The sequence below is a fragment of the Trachypithecus francoisi genome, unplaced genomic scaffold, assembly GCF_009764315.1.
Source record: "Trachypithecus francoisi isolate TF-2019V2 unplaced genomic scaffold, Tfra_2.0 Contig01603, whole genome shotgun sequence".
NCBI classification, from domain to species: domain Eukaryota; kingdom Metazoa; phylum Chordata; class Mammalia; order Primates; family Cercopithecidae; genus Trachypithecus; species Trachypithecus francoisi.
In genome coordinates, this window is record NW_022681445.1 from 2,867,236 (window position 1) to 2,892,607 (window position 25,372).

Below are 25,372 nucleotides of genomic sequence, written 5' to 3' on the forward strand. Positions count from 1 at the left end.
GATACCTCTCAGATACTTGATTGGGAAGGTATTTGCTCATGATAATGGTGTGCTTTGGGGGCAGCTGGGGAAAGGACTGGTTGTAGCTGGTTCTAAAGAGAGACAGGATCTTTTTCTCCCTCTTCTTTTGTGATCTGGCTTTTCACTAATCTGCATTATTTTATAGAACAGTAGTTGATTCTTTTTTTCCCTTTTTGTCTGTCTCACAGCTCTGGATAGTGTATGTGGATAGTACATAGTTCCTAATATACTTATAGTGCTTTTAATAATGTTTTGACAATTCTGCTTTTCTTTAGACTTTTTATGACATGTGACTTTTTAATTTCAGGTTTTTATGATAAGTTCATTTTGCTTCTGGACTTCAACAGTCTATATCCTTCCATCATTCAGGAATTTAACATTTGTTTTACAACAGTACAAAGAGTTGCTTCAGAGGCACAGAAAGTTACAGAGGTTTGTATTTAACCTGGGACTCTTGAAATCGAGTTTAAAAGAATTGCTTAAAGAAGGAAGATCTGTGTCTTTTAAAAATAGTTTTATTGTGGTATTATTCATATACCATATAATTCACCTGTTAAAAGTGTGTAGTTCAGTGGCTTTTAGTGTATTCCCAGAGTTTGCAGCCATCATCACAACCAGTTTTAGGATATTTTCATTATTCCCCAAATAAACCTTTTAGCTGTCACCTCCCTCAATCCCCTATCCCTTCCATCTCTAGGCAACTACTAATCTTTTTGCTTATATGGATTTGTGTATTCTGGACATCTCATAAATAGAATCATACAATATATGGCCTTTCGGTATCTGGCTTATTTCACTTATAATGTTTTCAAGGTTCATCCATTTTGTAGAATGTACTAGTACTTTATTCGTTTGTGTTGCTGAATAATATTCCATTTTATATGCATGCATGGTGTATGTGTAGGTGTATATACATATACCACATTTCTTTTTTGTAATTGTTTTAAATACATGGTAGAAGATGTTTGGTTGCCCTCTAGCTCCTGAATTTATATGTCCTTTAGTTCTCACCACAAGCTTAGGACCTGTTTTTCAATCTCAGTTTCATATTCCCGGAAGAGAGAATCCGATAGGTTTGCCTAGGTTGGTGAGCGCCCCAGGTCCCCGTTAACTGTGACCACAAGAGTAGGTTCACAGGGTATAAATCTAGCTGCTAAGGGTGGGCCTTTCTGTGGGACTAGTGGATACTTTTACAGAGAAGATACTGGGTAGACATCCCCAAAAAGTGTGACTGCATTCAATTAATATTTGAGCTCTGCTCTGCTACTGTGCCAGCATGTTGATAATTAATATTATTTAGCCTCTGCCCACCTCCATTTTGCTTATTGGAGCTTTCCAGCTTGGATTCTGGATATATAATAGAATCATTTTGAGGCCGGGCGCGGTGGCTCACGCCTGTAATCCCAGCACTGTGAGAGGCCGAGGCGGGTGGATCACGTGGTCAGGAGATCGAGACCATCCTGGCTAACACAGTGAAACCCCGTCTCTACTAAAAATACAAAAAATTAGCTGGGCGTGGTGGTGGGCGCCTATAGTCCCAGCTACTTGGGAGGCTGAGGCAGGAGAATGGCATGAGCCCAGGAGGCAGAGCTTTCAGTGAGCCCAGATCGCGCCAGTGCACTCCAGCGTGGGCAACAGAGCGAGACTCCGTCTCAAAAAAAAAAAAAAAGATGGAATCATTTTGGAGTTGGAAGGGACCTCAGAGGTCATCTAAGAAATACTATACATGTAGCAGTTTATAGATCTGAATCATTTTCATGCATGGTACCTCAGGACAGTTAGGGTCACACAGGTAGTGGTTGTAGAGCTAGGAGTAGATTGTAAATTTCCTGAATCTACATCCTTTCAGTTTACTTTTTATCTGACTTTCATAGTTGCTGTAAATAAATTGGAATGTGTACCAGGATCTCTTTAATAGATTTACTATCATCATCTGTTATATTGGAAAACAATAGGTCCCTATTACTATTGTAAGAGCGTTCACTTGAAGATATTGATCTCTATAAAATCAGATGCTTTGTAAAGGCTAGGTTATCAAATGGCATTGACTTGATGTACTTTAAACCAAGAGGTTTATTTTTATTTCTGAACCTTTGAAAGGGCAAATGTGCCTGGCTTTTTTCTTTGTAGCTGTTAATAGAATTAATGGAGGCTTGAGAAAAATGGTCTAATGCTTCCCCTGCTTTTTCCTCCTGTAAATTTTAATATAAGAAGACTGCTGGTTGCTTTTCTGAAATGTTGCTATTCTGAAATGTTGCTATTCTTCTGTCGATTGCATAGCAATTTGTAGGTAAAAGGTACTACATAAATGTTAAGGGATATATATGTATTAGTTTTTAGAAATGTCATGGCCTATTTAAATGTGCTCCAAACTTTTTTTTTTTTTTTTTGGAGACGGAGTTTCGCTCTTGTTGCCCAGGCTGGAGTGCAATGTTGTGATTTTGGCTCACTGCAACCTCCGCCTCCCAGGTTCAAGCAGTTCTCTTGCCTCAGCCTCCCGAGTAGCTGGGATTACAGGCATACGCCACCACGCCTAACTAATTTTGTATTTTTAGTAGAGATGGGGTTTCTCCATGTTGGTCAGGCTGGTCTTGAACTCCCAACCTGAGGTGATCCACCCGCCTCGGCCTCCCAAAGTGCTGAGATTATAGACGTGAGCCACTGCTCCTGGCTGCTCCGAACTCTTAAATTTGCTGATTTATTAGCTTTTTATTTTTAGTCTAGAGCATTTACAATATTGCTGTGATTCTCCATAGTTTTCAATTTCTATAGCATTTTGTTTGGTAGTAAAAATGATTTAAAATAGTAGTTTAGCTGCTGGTTATTTTATTTTTTTAATCTTGGAGGTGTTAGTGTTTGTATTTTAAAAACAATTTCACCAAACATGTTGTTCTCCAGTCTTGTCGAAGAGAGATAGCATGTGTAAAAATGTATCCCTTTAAATGAAATCTAAATTTGTGTCTAACTACAGGGGTGGGAGATAGTGGGAATGACAGCCTAATATAATTGGGAAAGAAGAGGGCAATGGTGACCTGTTCTACAACCCTCTCAGCTCTTTCTTATACTACTCATGCATTGTTGACCTTATATAAGATAATAGCTTTTCAAGATGTGATCCTGGGGGAAAGCTCCTATAAAGTATTACTGTAGAAATTTATTTCACAAAAGTTTGATTTGTGTGAAATTTGTTGTGTTTATCAGGATGGAGAACAAGAACAAATCCCTGAATTGCCAGATCCAAGCTTAGAAATGGGCATTTTGCCCAGAGAGATCCGGAAACTGGTAGAACGGAGAAAACAAGTCAAACAGCTAATGAAACAGCAAGACTTAAATCCAGACCTTATTCTTCAGGTATATCTTTTCACTAAGAAACATTTGAGTGACAGTCTCAGCTTTTACAGTTTGATTATTTATGAGTAAACAGGATGCTGGGCAAATGCAGGTACTTATTTTAAGTTTGTGGGTAGGTGACCATTTAAAAATACTAGAGTGCCTCAGAATGGAAGCCACCTTTGTTTACAAAGGTTGTATCTGAGCAAGATACCTCTAGCTCCTGGGAGCTTTGGAGTCTGTGTTTACTTGCTGCTTCTAGGAGGTTAGGGAATCATGGATCCAGGAGAATGGGTTGAGTATGTTAATTCTTTTTTATTCAGGGATATTGAGGGTTTCCCTTTTTATTGGAGATCTAGAAAGACATCTAATGTAATGCTTAAGCATCTGTAAATGTTGTTGTTTTGTCTTTTGTTCTGTGTGGCCTGCAGTATGACATTCGACAGAAGGCTTTGAAGCTCACAGCGAACAGTATGTATGGTTGCCTGGGATTTTCCTATAGCAGATTTTACGCCAAACCACTGGCTGCCTTGGTGACATACAAAGGAAGGGAGGTAAATGGCATAATAACATTCACATCTCTAGATATGAGAGTATTTTTAACTATACATGTTATAGTGTGGGAAAGTCAAGTTTATTACCTAGTTATACAGCATCAAATACAGTACCCCTCTCTTTGGATGACAGGTTTGAGACAAATAGGCGTTTAAATAAGGATTCATTAATTCGTGTGTGTGTGTGTGTGTGTGTTTATTATTGAACATCTACTACATGCCAGGCATTGTTCTAGGTTCTCGGGATAGAATGTCAAGCAAGACATAAAAGATTCCTGTAATGAGGCTTACCTTCTACCCAGAATGGGAGGGGTTTGGGGGTGGGGACGACATGGGTTGGGAATGTGGGGTGGAGAGAGGGTGGTTTGGGAAAACAGACTGTAAATAAGTAAATAAACATGTGTAAGAAATAGCTGAGAAAATATGATAGAAGTAAATGCTCTGTAGATAAAACAGGGTGTTGGGCTAGAGAATGTTTAGATGGCTAGTTTAGATTGGTCAGGGAAGGCTTCTTTGAGGAGGTGACATGAATGAGACCTAAATGACGTAAGACAGCTTTTTTTTTTTTTTTTGGCTGATGGATTAGCTTGGAGTGTGAGTGAAAGGTAGAAATCAGGAAGATAGCTAGTAGAGCCTTTTACTAAGATGGAGGAAACTGGAAAGAAGGATTAAGATTTCTGTCGTGCGTGTGTTGCCTTTGGCATGAGTAGTAGATCTCCAGGCATAATAAGGAGGCCATTGGATGTATAAATCCAGAATTTCCAGGAATATGTCAAGACAGGATTTATGGATTGAGAGTTACTGGCTTTAATAAGATGGTCCAGATACCAATAGAATTTAGGTACCGTCACTTTATGAACACTGTAAGCTTCAACTGTTTTAGCTCTATGTGCGTGGGTTTTTCTTAATTTGTAAAAGAATAGTTATGCTGAATGTTAAATTCCATTTAACTACCTGTCTGTGGGTTTAAGACTATTTAGTCTAAAGGAGGTAGGTAGTGGTCATGGGAAAAATGCTTATAATGGGGTGTCTGCACTCTGAATGCTCTAGAGCAGGGGTCGGCAAATGATGGCCATTGGGCCAGATGCAGTCTGCCATCTATTTTTGTAAATAATATTCTGTTGGAACAGAGCTAAGCCCATTTATTTACGTATCATCTGTGGCTGCTTTTGTGTTATGAGAGCAGAGCCGAGTAGGAAAGATGGAGGCTCATATGGCCCGCAAAGCCTGATATATTTACTCTCTGGTCTTTTTTAGAGAAAAAGTTTGCTGACCCCTGCTTTAGAGTTTAGACCAGCTCTGTCCAGTAGAACTTTATGATGATGAAAATGTTCTCCATCTGTACTATCCGGTGCTGTAGTCTCTAGCCACAAGTGGCCAGTGAGCACTTGGTATCTGGCTAGTGCCAACTGGCGGAGGAACTGGATTTTTAGATTGCTTTAATTATAATTAAAATGAATTTAAACTTAAATAGACAAATGTAACTAGTGGCTACCGTGTTGGACAGTGCAGATCTAACTGGTATGTGAAATAAACGTCAGGATGTTCAGAATCACTCTTCCGTTGGCAGCCCTATCTCAAAGATTTGGCTCAGGGCACAGTGAGGAAGGGCAAAACATGTATTGAACACCAGTGATGTGATAGCTTTCTTATGCATTATTTCACTGAAATTACACAAGAATCCTTTGAAATAGATAATAATGTTCTCATTTTTTAGATGAGGAAGTTAAAACTCAGAGAGATAAAGTATAACAAGTGGCTATTTTGAATGTAAATCCTTTTAGTACAGTAGGATTGTCTCTTCCATCTCAAGATGTCTTTTATGACTGTTTCTGCTTTATATTCTACCTCTTATTACAGGAAGATCATTATTTTTGGTACCCATCTCAAGACACAGGCCTTTTTTATGTGAGAAAGATATAGATGTTTTAGGGGCTAGTTGAAGTGAGGGAAGGGAAGGATGTTTTCAGTTTCTTAAGCTAAGTTTACTTTAAAATTATTTAAATTTTATTTCTTTACATGTATCCAGTGGCTTCTGATGGAATACCATCTTATTTTTGTATTAGGAAATGCACTCACTATGCCCCAACTGGGTGATAATACATGGGTTGACTATTGAGATTGGATCAAGGTTACTCTTAGTTTCTCACGAGAGGCAATAGTTGACAATTTACTCCCTTGGAGAGTGCCTCTTGCTGTTGGGAAATCCCTGTTGTTACATTTTCTGCATTGGCTCAGAAATCCACAAGCTTAAAAGGGCACTGTTGATAATGATAAGCCCCAAATTTGTCCAGTGATCTCCCCCACTCTCCTAATCCATTGTATTTTGAGGGCAATGGTTTTCTTTAGCTGGATTTTTAATAGGGAGTTTAAACACAATTTTTATTTTCTGTTAAATATAATAATAACAAATCTTTAATAAATGAACTATAAAAAAAAACCTGTTCTCTACACTAAAAAAACAAAGAATTTCAGACAAATCTAGAACTACTTGTATGTGATTTAAATTCTTGGTTTCTGCTCTCCTCTTTTCTCTTTACCCTTTGCTTTTTCCCTCAAATAAGGATAAATAAAGCTCTGGAAAGTAGGCCTTTAAAGTAATATGAAGCGACTGAGAAATAATAATTACGCAGTTTCTCCAGGAAATCTTATTCTAGAAGAAGATCCAAAGTCACTTACAAATATTATTTCCTAACATAAAAATGATTGTTAAAGTATTGGAGATAATTATTAGCACTGGTGGATGGAAGTAAGATGGAGGAAAGATGTGATCATCTTTCTTGGTTAGCATCTTTTAATTGTTAAAGAGGTAGGAGGAGTGAAGTGAAAATGAGAGCCAGTGTGCTGAGATTTTGGAATACCTTTGTAAATTATTAAACTAGTATTTTTTGTGACAAGATAGAGTGGGCAGAATAATACAGTAAGCTGCAGATCTTAAAAGTTCATTGCTTTTAAAGTCCTTGTGGGATAAATTAGATTAAGGTTCAAGTGGAAATTAATGAGAAGGAAACTGGTAGCATGCCATTGCAAAAGATTATAAAATTTTGCATTTGGATGTGGATTAAATACACAGCCTTGGGAGGCCTTGAAGCCTCCGTTTCCTTTTTATTTTTAAGTCTATTTTGGGTTTGCTCAGTTTTTTTGGAATCGTGCAGGTTTGGCTCTAGCGACCTAATAATTTCTGTAATCAAATGTATTATGGCTGCTAGAATACTCAGAGTAATTACTAATTGTACTTTTAAAAACAGGTGTATAATAAAAGTGCTAGTAGTTGTGTCAAATGGGCATCAATATTGTGTTTTCACAGGTGTGATCTTTCACACTTAAACTCTTCCATGATTTTGAATTGCTTGGTGGTAGAGGAATGAGCTAATGGGTAAGGAATTGTATGAGGGATCTCACAGTGTGTACGTTATTTAAAAGTAATGAAGTCAGTGTTTCAGAGAAGTACTCTGTGAATCTATAGAAATCCATCTGTATTTGTGTTTGTTCTCAGTGCTTGTGTAGAGAAGCATAAAAAAGAAATTGGGCAAGCCTACAGCACTGAGTGGACATATATTTTTAAACCATGAGGAAAAGGGGTATCAGTTGTCAAATGTTGACGTGGTAATTGAAGTGATTGTTCACTAGATGGCGATAGACACCCTGAGATCATTAATCAATTAAGGATTTTATTCTGTGAACAATAGTGAAGGTAATTTAATGAGTTAAATCTGTCCACATTTTAGACTTTTATTCATTTTGGAACTTTGAAAATCTAAAACTGGCCCAAAGGATTGTAATACTCGAGTGTTTAAAATAATGATGACTTTTTAATCGTTAGTTATATTGATAGGAACGGTAATTTATAGCAAATTAATTCTTTTATCAAGTAGCTAAATTCTGATTTCTGGCCATGGAGACGCGATGCATGACTCCCTAAGTCACAGTATCAGAAGCTAATCTAAAGGGAATTGGAAAGGATTTTGATATATAATTTTGCCTTTTGAATTTTTTTATTACGATCTATTTTATTTTATTTTATTTTATTTATTTATTATGTTTTTTTGAGACAGAGTCTCCCTCTGTTGCCCAGGCTGGAGTTCGGTGGCGCGATCTCAGTTCACTGCGAGCTCCGCCTCCTGGGTTCACACCATTCTCCTGCCTTAGCCTCCCGAGTAGCTGGGACTACAGGCGCCCGCCACCACGCCCAGCTAATTTTTTGTATTTTTGGTAGAGATGGGATATCACCGTGTTAGCCCGGATGGTCTCGATCTCCTGACCTCGTGATCCACCCACCTCGGCCTCCCAAAGTGCTGGGATTACAGGCATGAGCCACTGCGCCCGGCCTATTTTATTTTATTTTAAGAAACAGGGTCTCACTTTGTTGCCCAGGCTGGAGAGCAGTGGTATGATCATAGTTCACTGCAGCATTGAATTCCTGGACTCAGACAGTCTTCTCGCCTGAGCCTCCCTAGTAGCTAGGACTACAGGCATATGCCACCATCCTTGGCATATTTATTTTTATTTTTGTAGAGATGGAGTCTTGCCGTATTGCCCAGGCTGGTCTCCAGCTCCTGGCCTCAAGAGATCCTGTCACCTTAGCTCCCAAAGCTGTAGGATTATAGGTGTGAGCCACTGTGCCTGGCTTTATTGGGGAATTTAAAACTATGTACTTACAGGTATACTCATTGCATAACTTTAGTTTAACGGGAATATTTGTCTTGATGGAATAATTATTACTTATTGACATTAGTATTGTTTTATTTCTCTACTCTCTTATTTCCATGTCCTTGAGAAAACCATTTTTGGTCTGGATTTTTTATTGCATTTTAAAATGTATGCTCTGATGTTTAGGTATAGAGTCCATGCATTTTCTTTTTCCTACCTGATAGGCTGAAATGAGTCTTTGCCAGCCTGCTTGCCAGTTGGTCGTAGACTGCCTGGTTTTTAGTTTTGTTTGGAGCTGGAATTTGTGCATTTTAAAAGTGTATCCAAATCATTAATGCAAACATTACAATCTTGGCAAGCCTTTCTGGGATTTTCTTGGTGATATGGTAGCACCTATCAGGATCGCTTGGGAATGGCACTAGGACAGAGGGCTCTAGCCTTTGTTGGTGTTGGTGATGAAGGAGAATGAGTGACTATGAAGAATTTTACAATTAAATATTAAGAAGTCTTTCATCTTACCTGTAAATAAGCAAAAATTTCACTTTTGCAATCTTTTTTCCTTCCTTCCTGTCCTGTCCTCTCCTCCCTCCCTCCCTCCCTCCTCCCTCCCTCCCTTCCTTCCTTCCTTCCTTCCTTCCTTCCTTCCTTCCCTCCCTCTCTCCTCCCTCCCTTTCTCTCTCTTTATTTCTTTCTTTCAGGGGGGCGGGCAGAGTTTTGCTCTTGTTGCCTAGGCTGGAGTGCAATGGTACCATCTCAGCTCACCACAGCCTCCACCTCCCAGGTTCAAGCGTTTCTCCTGCATCGGCCTCCCAAGTAGCTGGGATTATAGGCATGTGCCACCACGCTTGGCTAATTTTGCATTTTTGGTAGAGACAGGGTTTCTCCATGTTGGTCAGGCTGGTCTTGAGCTCCTGACCTCAGATGATCTGCCTGCCTCGGCCTCCCAAAGTGCTGGGATTACAGGCATGAGCCACCGCACCCTGCCGTGATCTCTTTTCTTAATAGCCTAGTTTTTCTTTAAAAAATTAAAAGCAATAAAATATTATACAGACAACTAAAGACCATTTCCTCCCCATCCTCTCTCATTTCTTTTTCTTTTTCGGAGGTAACTTGCCCAGAGTTGGTTTTGTCGTTCTTGCCCATGGGTTGTTCTTTTTTGCTTCTACAACATGTGTGTATACATGTGGTGTGTTAAAAGTTTTTACCATGTATGTGTCATGCTATACATATTCTTTTGCAGTTTGAAAAAGTAGGAGAAACACTCGACTCTGTATGCCACATTTTAAGTATATTCATCTTGATACATTTTTAGATTTGATTCATTCATGTTAACTATTGTATAATATTTCGATGAATAAATATAGCACAGTGCATTTTTTAATTCTCCCATAATCCATATCTTTAGGTTCCAAGTTTTCATTTTTCTTAATTATTTGCTGTTATAAACAGTGCTGCAGTAGACAACGCCACGTTTGTGAGAGTTTCTCTGGTATATTTCTAGGAGTGGAATTTGTACAACATCCACAGCAGTATATGAGGTTTTATTGATAAGAGCAACCATTTAATTTATGACAGCAAGCTCATTTTTAAAAATCAAGTAGCTAAATTTGTATGTCTGGCTGGAGCCACAATACATAACTCCCTCAGTCACAGTATCAGAGGCTAATCTTAAGAGAATTGGAAATGATTTTGATATATAATTTTGCTTCTTTGAATTTTTGTTTAGTTCTCTGTTGAGACATTCTAAACTTAATATATACTTAGAGTTGTTGCATAATCCTTGATATTCCACATCCTTGCAGCACTTGTTATCTGAGTTTTTATTTTTTGGCTAGTGTCATGAGTATGAAAGGGTATGTCATTGTGATTTTAATTTACGTTTTAAAGTTGGGCAGCTTTTCATGTGTTTATTAACTCTTCCGCTTTCTTGTCTGAATAGAACATAGATGTTCTGTTTTGTTGGATTGTACGTCTCTTAGTGTTCTTAGGTATTATAAAAACTACTCCTTGTTTTGTCATTTGTGCTGCAGATACTGCTTTCAGTCTGTGGCTTGTCCTTTATTTGTAGTCTTTCATTATGCAGAAGTTTCTAATTTTAATGCCAGATATTAATTTTTCCTCTCTACACTATGTGGGTTTTTTCCCACAAGAAATCTTTACCTCCTCTAGTGACGTAGACATTCTCCCTTGTTTTCTTCTAAAAGTTGCAAAGTTTGGCTTTCTTATTTAGGTCTTTAATCCTTCTAGAAATTATTTTTAGGAATGATACAAGTTAGCAATCTAATTGTACTGTTGCTTCCTTGTAGAGTTATTGAATTTGTTCCTCTATTCCAGGGGTTGGCAGACTTTGACCCACGGGCTAACTCAACTCAAAACTGCCTGTTTTTATAAATTAAGTTTGTTTGATTGGGACACAGCCCTACCCATTTGTTTATGGCTGCATTTGTGCTACAACAGTAGAGTTGAGTAGTTGCCACAGGTACTGAGTGAACTCCAAAGTCTAAAATATGTCCTATCTGGCCCTTTACAGAAAAAACTTGCCAACCCATGGTCTAAAAGATAGTCATGAGTAGTAGAAGAGTAACTCATATTTCCAATAGTAGCAGACATAGTCAGTGAAAATAGAGGAAATTACACTAAAGGTGGTAAGGAAGGAAAACAATCTTTTGGACATATAAAAAATACAAAGTTTGGGCCAGGTGTGGTGGCTCACGCCTGTAATCCCAGCGTTTTGGGAGGCTGAGGCGGGCGGATCACCTCAGGTCAGGAGTTCAAGATCAGCTTGGCCAACATGGTGAAACCCCGTCTCTACTAAAAATACAAAAAATTACCTGGGCGTAGTGACAGGTGCCTGTAGTCTCAGCTACTCAGGAGGCTGAGGCAGGAGAACCGCTTGAACCTGGGAGGTGGAGGTTGCACTGAGCTGAGACTGTGCCAGTGCACACCAGCCTGGGCAACAGAGCGAGACTCCATCTCAAAAAAAACAAAACAAACAAAAAGCAACATTTGAAGTTTTACTGATTCTTAGATTGTCATATGAGAACTTCCTTCAACCCAAGTAGAGTAAAGGGGAGGTCTGTGAATCCTCTGAAGTTGTATGTAATATTTTGTGTGTCTGTGCATATGTGTACTTTTTTGGAGAAGAGGATGCATAGCATTTAAGAGACTCAAAGGGGACCATGATGTGAAAAATGATAAAGAACGCTGGTTCTTATATTTCATTTCTGGCCTCTTATGTAGCTAGAGGGGAAACTTTAGCCTTAAAAATGTATGCTTTTGTCACCTAAAACATGGCAGTGCAAAGAATTTTCTTGCCAAACCAGACCCATTTAAACTGTGTGGGTGGTAGGAGGGAAGAGTTCTGTCTCCAGAATTTTTATAGCCACCATTAAGACTACTTTTAACTTCAGCTGACCTACTAACATTTTGATTTTTTTAAATATGAGAATTTCTTTGAAGGCTAATGTGAAGGTTTAATATGTTTTGGTAGATATAGTTTGTTAAAAAAAGAAATATCCTTTGTTAGTGATCATGAATTACCTATCACTTTCAAAGTTGCTTACTTTATAAAATTTGAAGCCAGATAATTTTTTTATTTCGTTTCTGTTGTCATATTTCAGGGATGTTTGGATTCTAAATTCCTTGCAGTCTTCAGAACTGGTACACATACTATTCAGCTTTATAATTCACATTCTACTCATTTAGAATTTGTGGTAATTCAGATGGAATGAGTTGAAATTCTTCTTGTACAAATTAATAGTTATTTCAGAGCCTAGGTTTTTCAATACCATAAATACAGGTTGAGTGTCCCTAATCTAAAAATCTGAAATGCTCCAAAATCTGAAACTTTTAAAGTGCCGCCATGATACGCAAAGGAAATGCTCATTGGAGCATTTTGTATTTCAGATTTTTGAGTTAGGGATGCTCGACCAGTATAGTGTAAATAGTCCAAAATTCCAATTTCAAACACTGTGGTTCCAAGAGTTTCGGATACTCAGCCTGTACTATAGAAACAACTATCTGTTAAGTAAGTGGCATTTTATCTGCAGATCTTTTATATTGATGTACTAAGGAACAATTTGTTTACTTGTCCATTTGTCTGCATTCTTTCAAAAATCGATTAAAGTAATGTTGGTACTTTCAAATAAGATGAAAAAAGGAAGCTTTTAGACTTTCAATAATTTGAGAGAAATGTGATAATAAAAATCCAAGTATATGGGATAATTCATGCTTATATATGCTTGCATTATAATAAACAATATATACTTATGAAAAATATATGGTAAGCATGTAATATATATGTTATATTATTCTATTATAACAGTGTTGCATTTATAGAGACTAAGTAAGTGGATTATACTTAGGCTTGATTTTAATTACTCTATATGCTTGAAAATACTGAGTATTTCTTTCAGAATGGCTAAGATGTTAGACTTGAGACAAATTCAGAATAACCTTATTCTTCTTTCTTAATAGTTGGAAACTAGCATCTCCAAGTTGCATGGATATTGGCCTCTGTGTGCCTTTTGGGTTTTTGGACATTGAAAGTTACAAGTTTAGGAGGACACAAGCCAGTTGATGTAAGAGACAGCTGGGAAGAGAAAGACTAGGTCAAATCTTGCCTGGGGTCTGTGAGTGTAAGAAGAAGGCTCCATCAAGGAGATCATTTAGGTATCTTCTTGTTTATTCCCCCCCCCCATCTTTTTTTTTTGAGACGGAGACTCGCACTGTCGTGCTGGAGTGCAGTGGCGCCATCTCGGCTCACTGCAAGCTCCGCCTGCCGGGTTCACACCATTCTCCTGCCTCAGCCTCCCGAGTAGCTGGGACTACAGGCTCCTGCCACCACGCCCGGCTAATTTTTTTGTATTTTTAGTAGAGGCGGAGTTTCACCGTGTTAGCCAGAATGGTCTCAATCTCCTCGGCCTCCCAAAGTGCTGGGATTACAGGCGTGAGCCACTGCGCCCGTTCTGCATTTGCTGAAGTTTTTGAGTGGTTGCCACATCTTAGTTTTACCTGCGCTTTAAGGAATCCAGGCATGGGCACCCACACCCCTCTCCTACACAAACATTATACTACTAAGTATCAAAGATATAAGATATGGTCCTGGGGTTGTGAGTTGGCCTCTCCAGTCTTGCTGAATCTTCAGTCAATACTAATCTTTGAAATTCCAGGGCTTCTTTCATCAAGGAAAACAGAATTTCCTTATTCTTAATCCAAATTTGTGCTTTTTTCCACCCATATGATGGATTTCTTATTACTAGATTTTTCAAATGGGTCCGCATAAACTAGTATCAATACTTAAAAATTTTGTATTAACACAAAGCAAAAGTCTGCAGCCTCAAATTATTTGTTCTCCAACCTCTACTTCAGTTTGTCAGGGAGTACATTTCGGATGTTTTTTTGTTCTACCTAGCCCTAAGCCCTGTGCTCTACATAGTGGATGTTATTTGCCTTACCCCTGGGATCACACTCACTTAGTAGTTTCTGTAGTTATAGATGGGTAGATAGGGAAGTGGTGTATATATATATATATATATATTTTTTTTTTTGGTTGAATTTTTTTTTTTAATTTAAAGAAGGTCTTGATATTTAAGCCTGTTTTGAATTTATAAGAGTGGCCAGGATACTCAAACAAGAAAAAGGATAATTCCTACATTTGTAGTAGGAACCTGGGGACTTTTATGTGAAAAGACAGGGACAGAGTATTTTTGCCTTGTAATTTTGCCTTTTTAATTACTGAAACCACTGGGAATGTGGCTGAGGATGAGAAGATAAATGCTGTTAAGACTGACCTTGTGTCAGCACCACTGATCTCTGCTGAGATAAATTAAGTTTCATTACTTTGACTAGAATCACATAAATTGAGTCCTGAAAATCTTTTTCTTCCCCACACCTCACCAGAATGAGTGACTTTGTTAACCCAAATTCATTCCACTTTTCTACGTATGTGAAAATTTTAAATAAACCTATTTTGGTATCTATTTCTTTTTCACAAGCCGCGTGTTATTTGACAGGTGTTCTAAAGCTCCTTGCTTTGGCAATGAACCAAGATGACAGAGCAGTAATGATTTAGAAAGTGCCATTCCCTCCTTGTTAAGCGATAAAAAGAAAAGTGTGAAGTTATTAACCACTATTCACCAGTGGCATAGAAATTGGTATAAGGTTTAATTGTCTGGTTCTACAGTTGGTCTGCGTAGGTAATTTCCTGGATAGTGCTTTTCTTAAGGAAAGGGAAGAATAATCATATAACTTCACTTTTTTTTCCCATATAATTTTTTTTTCATCTTTTCACAAATTGCAGATAGATGGATTGGAGAGAAAGGATCACTAGAAAACCAAAATATTGACCTCATAGGCTTTCCCTTTCCTCATCTGCCCAGGTATAGATTTATGGGTGACATGGCAGCACTCAGCAACATTGCAAATTTCCCACCCCGCAAATGAATCAGATGCTCAAGTGCTTGAATCTGATGGTGTACAGGATGTTACCACACTGTCTTCTTACGTTAGCCATGCTGAGTCTATTTATTGCTAATTGGAAAAACCTACTTTTGGCAGCCTTGGCTGCATGGTGGCTTAATAGCATACCCGTCACAACAGTGTGGTCAGGCCCATTAAAGACACATCCCTGTCAAATTTAAAAAACAAAACAAGTTCATTGGGCTTGTTATGGCTCAGGACCAACTGACTGAGGGAAGACTAATAGAATTAGTACCTTCTGTTTGTGTGTCATCATTTCAGTGGGCAGCATGAGCCTGTGTCATTTGCCAGATCATAAATACTGTGTTAAATTACAGTGAGCTGAGTTTGGTAAGTTGTGGGAGTTTTGGAAGGCGGGGAGAAGATAGTTTTATGTATGTGTGTACGTGTGAAGAAGCCGTTTGATTTTCAGCCAGGGATTCCTGAGCCCTGTGGTCATGGTTTAGAGATCTTATACCTACTTTGAAATTTAGTACCAGCGTCAGATTGTGCAGCTGTCCTTGTTTCCTTTTTATTATTTATTTTGTGGTTGAATTGGCTTGTATCCCTTTTAAACTTGAATGTATGAGTCTCAACATTTAAAAAATTTCTTTGAAAATTCTGTTTTAAAAAGCAATATGAAATAGAATGTAGCTGCAAAGTGAGTTTTTACTTGCATTTTTAAAAGAGCAACAAAGCATGAGTGATTTCCGGAAATGGTTTCTGTGTCATCTTTGGAATTCTTCTAATTACTAATTCTTATTTATAGGCTTGGGTTTGGTTTTGTATTAGCTGTTTTTATTGGCTTTGTTGTTTTACATTTGACAGAAGATTTGCTGTTTTGAGGCTAGTGATGAGATTTATTTGTTTATATATTTATTTATTTTGCCTTAGGTCTAAGAGTTGACCGGGGATGGGAGTGGAACAAAGATGTAAGGTTTCTTTTATGATTTGGAGTGTCAGACACTTGGCTATATTTGTTTCATGGGTTTTTCATCGCTGCTAACTTAATCACAGACTACATTTTCAGCCCTGTGCAGGAGGGTGGTGTGCCTTCCGCAGGCAGGGAGGAGGAAGATTGAGGGGTGGTGGCTTGGAGAAAGGAATAAGCTCATGGGCTATTAATAATGTACATTGTTCTTGAGGCCACATGTAACATTTCTGAGTCCTGACCAACAGGGTAGGGTGCGTGTTCTATTTACGTTAGACTGCATGGCACGATGTGATGGATAGCTGATAATATAATCACAGGAAAAATCCGGGTATTTCTTCTTTAATGATGTCCTGATAGGGCAGAAAAAAATAATTTGTCTTCAGAAGATTGGCTTAGAGTGGCTGAATATATTTAATTCAATTACTGGTTCTTGCCTTATAGCCAGGAATTCTCTGAGTGATATTTGCTGAGTGTGTACATGGAGGGAAATGGAGACAAATGACATTGCTTGTGACCCACTGGCTTGAGAGGAAAGCCTTCAGTAATGATTCCAGTAAAACTAGAGCTAGAGCTTGGGAAGCTAAACTTGTGATTACTTACTAGTAAACAAGAGAAAAGATCTGTTGTAGGTGCAAAAATCTTACCAAAATGCCTGAGTATTCACTGGAGAAAGCCCTGGACTGTACACAAAGGGTGCTCACCCACTTGTTTACTTTTTGTGGCTTTGAGCGAGTCATCCATTCTGCCTCTGGTTTTTCACTTGTCAGAGGGGTGCTAGATGACGATAATTACTGCTCAGTGGGCTTCAGTTACAAAGCACCTTTGCATAGAGTAGCCATCTACTATTGTTTCTCAGAACAACCCAGGGGAAGCATTCATGCAAGGCTCTGAGCGCCTAGCAGGTGTCAGGCATGCCACGTGGTGCTGGTGTTGGGGAGACAGTGGTAAACTTAAGTATTCAAGGACCTTGTCTTCATGGAATTTTCAGTCCAGTAGGTGAGAGCTGTTAATCAAATGGTCAATGAATAATTGTCATTCTGAAAAAAATAAGTGCTAAGAAAAGGCATATGAATTTCTGAGTCTTGATAGCAAAGGCCCTTGACCCGGACTGAAAAGTCAAAATTTTCCTGATCCTTTGGTACTTGAGCTGAGATCTAGAAAGTGTGGACTGGAGTTAACTAGGTAAAGAGTTGGAAGAAGAAGCATTCTAGAGTGAGGGCTAGCATGTGCAGAGGTCCTGTGGTGGTTGGAAGCATTATGTGGCCAGGACACTGAGAAGGCTGAGGTAGCTGAAGTATAGAAAGGAGAGAGAGAGTGATAGGAGGCGAGGCTGGAGAGGTAATCAAGGTCACACCATATGGGCTTTGCAGGCCATGTTGACCAAGGGACAGATGTTAATAGTTGTTGTTGTTGTTTTTTTTTTTTTTCCGAGACAGAGTCTTGCTCTGTCTCCCAGGCTGGAGTACAGTGGTGTGATCTTGGCTCACTGCAATCTCTGCCTCCCGGGTTCAAGTGACTTTCCTGCCTCAGCCTCCCAAGTAGCTGGGACTACAGGTGTGCACCACCACTCCGGCTCAATTTTGTATTTTTAGTAGACTTGGGGTTTCACCATGTTGGCCAGGCTGACTTTGAACTCCTAACCTCAAATGATCCACCCACCTCGGCCTCCTAAAGTGCTGGAATTACAGGTGTAAGCCACTGCACCCGGCCAGATGTTAATAGGTTTTATATGTTGGGGGAGATTGGCTCACATTTCCATTTTGAGAAGATCACTCTGCCTGAGTGAGTTGGAGGGGCCAGAGTGGATGAGGGGAAACTGATTAACAGGCTATTATTAGAATAGTATTCCAGGCAAGTGATGGTGGTAGCTTGACTGGTGTGATGGCAGTCAGTGGAGGGAGGAGGACCCAGATATGAGAGAGATTTAAGAGAAAAAATATCAGTAAAACTGGGTGGTAGATTGGACGTGGGGCTTAGGATGGGGAAGGTATCAAGGTCAACTCTTGGCTGACTTGTGTAGGAAGATGGATGGAGTACCTTTCACTGAGATGAAGAGCACTGGAAGATGACCAGGTTTTCGGCAGAAGGAGGGAAAGATGAATGGTTTGATCTTAGACATGTTAATTTTGAGGTTGCAGGATATAAACTGGGGAGTCATTGGTTTATAGTCATTGTTAAATGAAGCCATGGACATGGATGAGATTACTTTGGGATAGAGGAGAGAGTGGAAAGAGAAGTGGGTGTAGGACTCAGTCTTAAGGAACCCCAGCATTTAATGACTTGGTAGAGGAGGACGGGTTTTAAAAAGTAGACCGTGAAAGAGCAGCCAGAGAAGAAGAGGTGGGAACACAGGGTATTGTGAAACCAGTGAAGAGCATTTCAGGGAAGTCGTAGGCAACTGTCAGGAAGAGACACTGATGATAGTTTTGAAAAATTTCCATTGAATTTTGGGATATGGAGGTGATCTTTGATTTTAGTTGGTGCTGTTTGAGTGCAGTAATGGTGGTCAGGCTGATTTGCTGTAGGAAGATACTGTAATTATCCACAGTTTATAGATGAAGAATCTGAGGCACAAGGAAGTAACTTGTAAAACAGCTCACCTAAGTGTCAGAACTGGAATCCAGGCCTAGGCCTGGGTGCCTCAGACTCCCAGTTCTGTTATATCTGCTACCTACAGCTTACTGCTTTACTAGGTAAGTGTGTGGACCGAGGAGGCAAACACAGTTGTGTCCCTGTTTTGCTTCTCCCTGGGTTGGGTTCTATTAACTAGTTACTTAACCTCATTGACCCTCAGCTTCCTCATTTTTAATAATGGTAAATGCCCAGTGAGGTTGTTGGGAAAATTAAATGAGATAATGTGTGTTAATGCCTTGAAACGCGTTTGACACATAATAAGTACTCAGTTAATGCTAGCTAAAAAATAAACAACCTTCTACTGTTCTGTCTGCCCTCTCCTCAGAGTTTCTTACCTCCAATTACATTTTTCTCTTGTTTAATGCTTAGCAGTCTTCTCTAAAAAGGCCAGTTTGTATGCTCTTTGCCCAATTATTTTTCAAGTTTATGTTTTTACTTTGCCATTTCTTCTGCTTTTAGTGCGTTTGTCCACCTACACCACTAATTTCTGTGTAGTGTAATTTCTGTCAGTCTTCCTCAAAACTCACTTTTTGTGACTGGTTTAAAACTGATTTTCCTCGCTCTGCAACTTAATGAGCTCAGCTTATGTTTACATTTGTTTCTTCTTAGGAGCTTGATGTTCATGAGTTTACGAAGTTTGTTCACTCAGTTTTACTAAGTAGATTCAGGGGCCAGGCATGTTTTTTCATGTCCTTCAGCAGCATGTAGTAGAATGCTTTAAAGTAGTGGGTACGAAATGGCAAACAGTATTTTTATACTATTTAAGAAAGAGCTCTTTCCTGTCACTTTCTTCTCACTGCAGTCGTAAGGTGCAGTTATTAGTAAGTCCTGCCAGTGTTACTTCCAAAATATTCAGATTCATCCATTTCTCTCCATTGACACTGCCACAGCTCTGATTAGTTTAGACCACCACCATCGCTGGCCAGGATCACTGCATCAGCCTCCCTGTGGTGTCTCCCTTCTACTCTTATCCCGCGACCAATCTATTCTCAACCTTATATTTTTAAGGTATAATTGCATCATATCATTCTCCTGCTTTGATTCTTCATTGGCTTCCTATTTCAGTTTACCTTGGACTCCAAAGTCCTACGTGGATCACTTTACCTCTCCTTTTACCTCATTTTTGTGCCTCCTACCTGCTCCTCCCTCACCTGCACCCCTGCTTTAGTCCAGCCACATGGGCAACCCTGTTCTTTTAGTTCTGCACACACACGAGTTATGTCCCTCCACAGGGCCCTTGTGTATCTGGTTCCCACTGCCCTCTGCCCAGGCTTGGTGCAGGGTTTATTTTTCTCTCTTCAGTTCTCAGCTTATATGTCACCTTCTTGTGTGTGTATGGGTTTTTTTGTTTTGTTTGAAACAGTTTTGCTGTGTTGCCCAGGCTGGAGTGCAGTGGTGCCATCTTGGCTCACTGCAACCTCCGCCTCCCAGGTTCAGGCAATTCTTGTGCCTCAGCCTCCTGAGTAGCTGGGGATTACAGGCACACCCCACCACACCCAGCTAATTTTTGTATTTTTTGTAGAGACAGGGTTTCGCCATGGTTGGTCAGGCTGGTCTCGAACTCCTGACCTCAGGTGATCCACCTGCCTTGGCCTCCCAGAGTGCTGGAATTACAGGCGTGAGCCACCGCGCCTGGTCTCATGCCACCTTCTTGATGAGACCTTTCCTGACTACTCTTTCTAAATAGATCCATCCAGCACACCACCATCTCTCATTTTTACATAAAAATTTTTTTCTCACTAATTTTATAGGGTCAGGTATACCCATGTGCCAATTTTCCAGAATTAATGCATGTTAAGATTTTGTCACAATTATTTCAGATTTTCTTTTAAGTAAGTTGAGATTAGTTATGTGTGCCCTTCCCCAGTTTCCTCCTTTCCTCTCCAGAGGCAACTGTTATGAAGCTGATATGTATCTTTCCTTTTTCCATGGTTTTGTTACCTATGAATGTGCCCACTTAATTTATGTGGATGGTATTTTATCATTTTTCAGTTTGTAACTTTTTTCACTCAACATTATATTTTTCAGTGATATCCATGTTGATATGTACATATCTGATCGTTTATTTGAACTGTTGTATAGTATTCCATCATATAAATATCCTACAATGTATTTTTCCCTTTCTCAAGCGATGGTCATTTACATTGTCGTATTTCACTGTTATGAAAAGTAAGCATTCCTCTACTTGTCTATTTGTACACAGGTGCAAGAGTTTCTCTGTCATGATCTTTTCTAGCTCAGCACCCTGTTTCATTCCCATTTTGGCACTCATTATTTTGTAATCACTGACTTATGTGTTTGCTTGTTTATATGCATCTTCCTTATTCAACTGTGAGCTCCATTGGGGTAGGCAGTGTGTTTAACTCACTCCTGCAAACATAGCCCCTAGCATAGACCTTGGCACATAGTAGGTGCTTCGTTGGTATTTGTTGAATTAATTCAGCTACCTGCTTTCCATCTGTTTTGTGTAGTTCATTCCTTTGGTTTTTGAGCTTTGGTTTTCAGATTTCTGAAGAAAGGTGAAGACTGATGAAGTGAGTTGCCCAATTCTATGGATAGTGATTGTAGGTGATTAGGTAAACCTGGCATGGAAAGGAGCTGGGGAAAAAAAGCTGTAAATAATTTGTTTTGGTTTACACAAACCAAAATCTCAAAATTTGGAGATGGTGGATGACAAGGAACTACATGTACTAGTTTTGGTTATTAAAGGAGCTGGATTTATCAACTGTGGGCTCCGTCCACATCTGTATCATTGCCTTATTATTATAGGATTTTGGAAGGGGATGGGAGGATTTTGTGTTTATTTTCTAAAATTATTCATGTGAGATTTAGAAAATTACTGTCCATCTGTTGACACTTATTTTCGGAATAGGATTTGTGGTAGATGTAGGAGATATAGATCATAGATTAAAAAGCATGAGAAGAAATTGGGCTGTTTAAATCAATCGGTTTTTAAAAATCCTCCTTTTTATTAGAATTCACTGAATCAGTGCATGTGTTCTGTGTTTTCTGTTTGTTTTTGAAGCTGTTCAATGTTTTCCTTACCATCATAGACTTCAGATTTAACTACTTGATGTTCACCTACTGAATTCACATGTAGAGAGGAAAGACCAATTCACGGGAGCAAATGGATTTCTTAAAATGGAGATTGCTGCTGTAATCACACTTTGGACCTCTATTCTAGTACAGGGCATCTCATTTTATCCGCTGGTAGCCTGTGTAAGCCATTTGCTGATAAATTGAATCACTGTAATTATATTTGAAGATAGCTATTGGAGGAAAAAATGTAGCTATAGTTAAATACTATGCTAATGCTTCCTAATTTATTCTTTTTCATTTTGGAGTATACTGTTTCTCCCCTCCTCCACTCAATTTACTTTGACTGCCTGCCCCCACGGCCCCCCCCGCCCCCACTTAGGTTGGGTACCAGTTATGAACTTCCAAAGAGAATTAGGATCTGGTCTCACTGTCTCCTTTGCATGTAAATAGTAAATAATTAGACATGCAGTTAAATTGGAGACAATAATAGGTGAGATATATTAAGCATGTGATCCTTGTTAGACACTGTTCTAAGCTCTTTATATGAATAGTAAACATATAAGCACAGTCCAAAAAATTTTTTTTCTAACTATTAAATGTAGGAGTCATGTTATTTTGAGGTTTATGAGAAATTATAATCTTCAATTTCTAGTTACTGGAGGTGGGCATGGAGGAGAAAATGTTTGCATTTATTAGATGTGTAGAAATGTACTGAACTGAGAAAATCTAAATGGTTACAGGCTAGTCATTTCTTAGTATCCTGCCTATTACTCGTCCACTCACTTGAGAAAAGCTTTACCCTGTTCCTGTAAGTAGGAGCTGGGTGGAGGATGGGAAGCAATCCTCAGTTGAGTTAGATCGGACTTTGCTTGATTGTGTGGCAAGTTAGTATGGAGTTTTATGACATTATTTTATTTCCCTTTTATAGTTGAGAGAACTGAAGTACAGAAAGTATAAGTAACTTGCTCATGATCACAGAGCTAGTGAATAAATGGAGCCGTAATTCAAATCTAGGCAGTCTGAGCATTCTTAACTGCCACAGTACATTGCCTGTGTTTTTGAGTATTTGCCTGTGCAACAGGCATTAAGGAGATGGGAGAAAATAGTGTTGTATCTTCATAGTACTTGGAGCCATTTTTGTTTGCAAGGATGTGTACTATATTAGCATGTATCATCCTGGTTGGTGAGCATTTGCTGCCACTTTATAGATTTTCTGAGAGCTTCAGTTTTCCTTTTATATTTCCTCAGTCTTTTGACAGCAGTCTTAATGGAATTTGAATGTTCATAGTTAACGTGGCCCTTGGAAGAGAATTCTTAAGAAAGAGGATTGGGTGATGAAACAAGGGTGGTAAGATGGGGAATGAGGAGGAGTGCTTCTTTCTGTCATATGTATTTTGTGGAATAACATGCTAATGCCATGCACCACAGCTCAAACTTGGCATGGTTCTGGAAGATGTCTTTGTGTAGCCTGTCTGTACCACTAGCCACCTGTTATAATAGTGAAGGTCGTAGGTTGTTTGCCTTAAGCGGAATAAACAAATAGATATGGAAAATGTATTCAGTAATCTTTGCTTGATGAGCAGAAGCTAGCAGTTGTTTAAAACAAGTGAAGGGGATAAAAACTCCCCTAACTTTTATTTACCAATCAGATTGCAAAGGAAAAAATAGCCTATTTTTAGGCTGAGGCTCCAATTATGTTAAGCCTTGAAGATAATGAAATAGTCTGACACAAAAGAGTGTGGTGACGCAAGTTTGTGTGGTGAAATTCCAAGACACTCACTGACTTTTTAGGATTCTACACAGTGAATATTAAGCTCCTAAAGTGTTTGTTGCCCAGAAACAGTGCTTTATTCTTTTACATGCAGTGTAATGAAGTGAACCTGTGTTGTAATTTGTTTCTTGCAAGGAAAAGGGAGAATTAACACACATTATCTATCCTTGTATCCTGTCTTTGGCCTCTTGTGTGTCCCTTTTATGTGCTGAAGCCACCAAGTCATGCTGTTACTAATACTGTATATTACCTTCTGTTTTAGCCACTCTAATTTTTCTTAATGCTTTACACAGTAGGGGTTTCCAGTTTTTCAATTAATTTTATATTGTAGATTTCACTGAATTTGGAGGCTTTTTCTTTTCTGTCACTCTTTCCTCATTCTATGTAAGAATTACTCTTAGCTTTTGGCTCCGTTCTTAATCATGTCAGGTGATGTTTTTCCTTGGAACTAATTAGTTTCGGGGGTTTGAAATGTGTGCTGGCACGGGGCTTCATTGGCTGGATTAATGGAAGTTGGCCATTTGTGCTCTCTCGGTCTCATGTTGCCTTTCTATTTACAGGTTGGTAATGGGCTTCTGGGTTTTTGTTCTGCTGCCTGTAGTTGTCTTCTTGAAAATGAACCTGAGGTGCTGAATGTTCATGTGTTGGAAAGTGTAATGCTTCCTTCCAGGCAACCTGTCTTCTTAATTCCTGAATCTTGCTATAGCCTGAATCCCAAGGAATCTAATTCCTAGAGTCAGGAAGTTGGTCATCTTCTATTTGGTCTCAGAATTTTCCTTTTCAAAGAGTAGTCATAAGAACTAAATGTGGGAAGGCAGAAGGAAAGACCTATCAACATCAAGGTGCCAAAGTTACAAGCCTCTGGCATTGGTGGTTCATGGCAGGATGAAGTCAGGGAGGGACGGGGACTTGAAGGGGATAAAAGAGCTCCTCATTAGATTCAGATTGAAGTGCACTGATGTGACCTGTGGAAGAACTGAAAACATAAAATAGCACTCAGGTGATTGATAAAGACAGCCTGGTTGGATGAAGTGGAAGCTAGGAAATCTCTGGCTGGGTGCCTGCTATCCACGTACAGTACTTACTCTATTTCATTTAATCTCCTGCAGCCCTGCGGGTGGAGGCTATTATTTCTTTTTACAAATGAGGAAAAAGTCTTGAAGGGATTAAGTAAATTGCCAAGGCTTCTTTATTTGTAAGTGGCTAAAATGAATATGGCTTCTCACATTTGTGCCACTCTTCTGAAATACAGAAACACAGATATCAACAGTATTTATCTTTGTATGCTTACTAAGGAAAATACTGGGTGGTACAACCACTGAAAAGGCTATAATAGCTTTTTTGTTATTGCACTTTAACAGAGGGCTCTTTCTTAAAATTACAGATTTTTAGTACCAAATTCAGATCAGTCATCTGGCCTACTATGTGCCAGGTACAGTACTGAATCCTGGGGATATGAGGGTGAGACAGACCATGGTCCCTGGTCCCTGATTATAAGTCTTGAGTTGGGAGTAGAGGTGGAGGAAAAGGAAAGAAATTGCCCTGTAAACAAATTCCATACCATATGAATAAGGTAAATTTAAAGAAAAAAGGAAAGGTAAACATTGCCTAGAGATTAGAGAATGATGCCCATGCCCACAGAATATCTCTTTACTGTGAGTTCCATTGATTCTTTGGTCATTGCCAGGATTTGTTCAGAAAGGTATGGGATGTTGTCTTTGCAGGGTGAAGCCCAAGAGGAACCATATGATGTTACGAACTTGGGGACCTTCCTTTTCTAGCTAGAGGTCTAAACTCAGGAGAGTTTTTTGTTTTGTTTTGTTTTTGGTACACAAAGAATCTTCTGTTTCTGCATCCAGTAAACTTTTTGTTTTCTTAATTTTAAATTTTCCTCAAGCTGTACTTTTCCTTACCCTCGTCTCTGACCAAGAAGGGCGGTGGGGAAGGGGAGTTCTAATTCCAACTCAGCTACTAATTTAG

At 39.0% G+C, this 25,372-nt stretch overlaps 1 protein-coding gene across 1 annotated transcript in view; it reads left to right on the forward strand.

The window, feature by feature from the left end:
* POLA1 (DNA polymerase alpha 1, catalytic subunit) overlaps window positions 1-25,372 on the forward strand; it is a 319,152-nt gene that overhangs the window by 51,534 nt on the left and 242,246 nt on the right. The window contains 3 exon segments of the mRNA XM_033195650.1: window positions 329-453; window positions 3,223-3,372; window positions 3,783-3,905. Coding sequence (XP_033051541.1) covers window positions 329-453; window positions 3,223-3,372; window positions 3,783-3,905 — 398 coding nt within the window.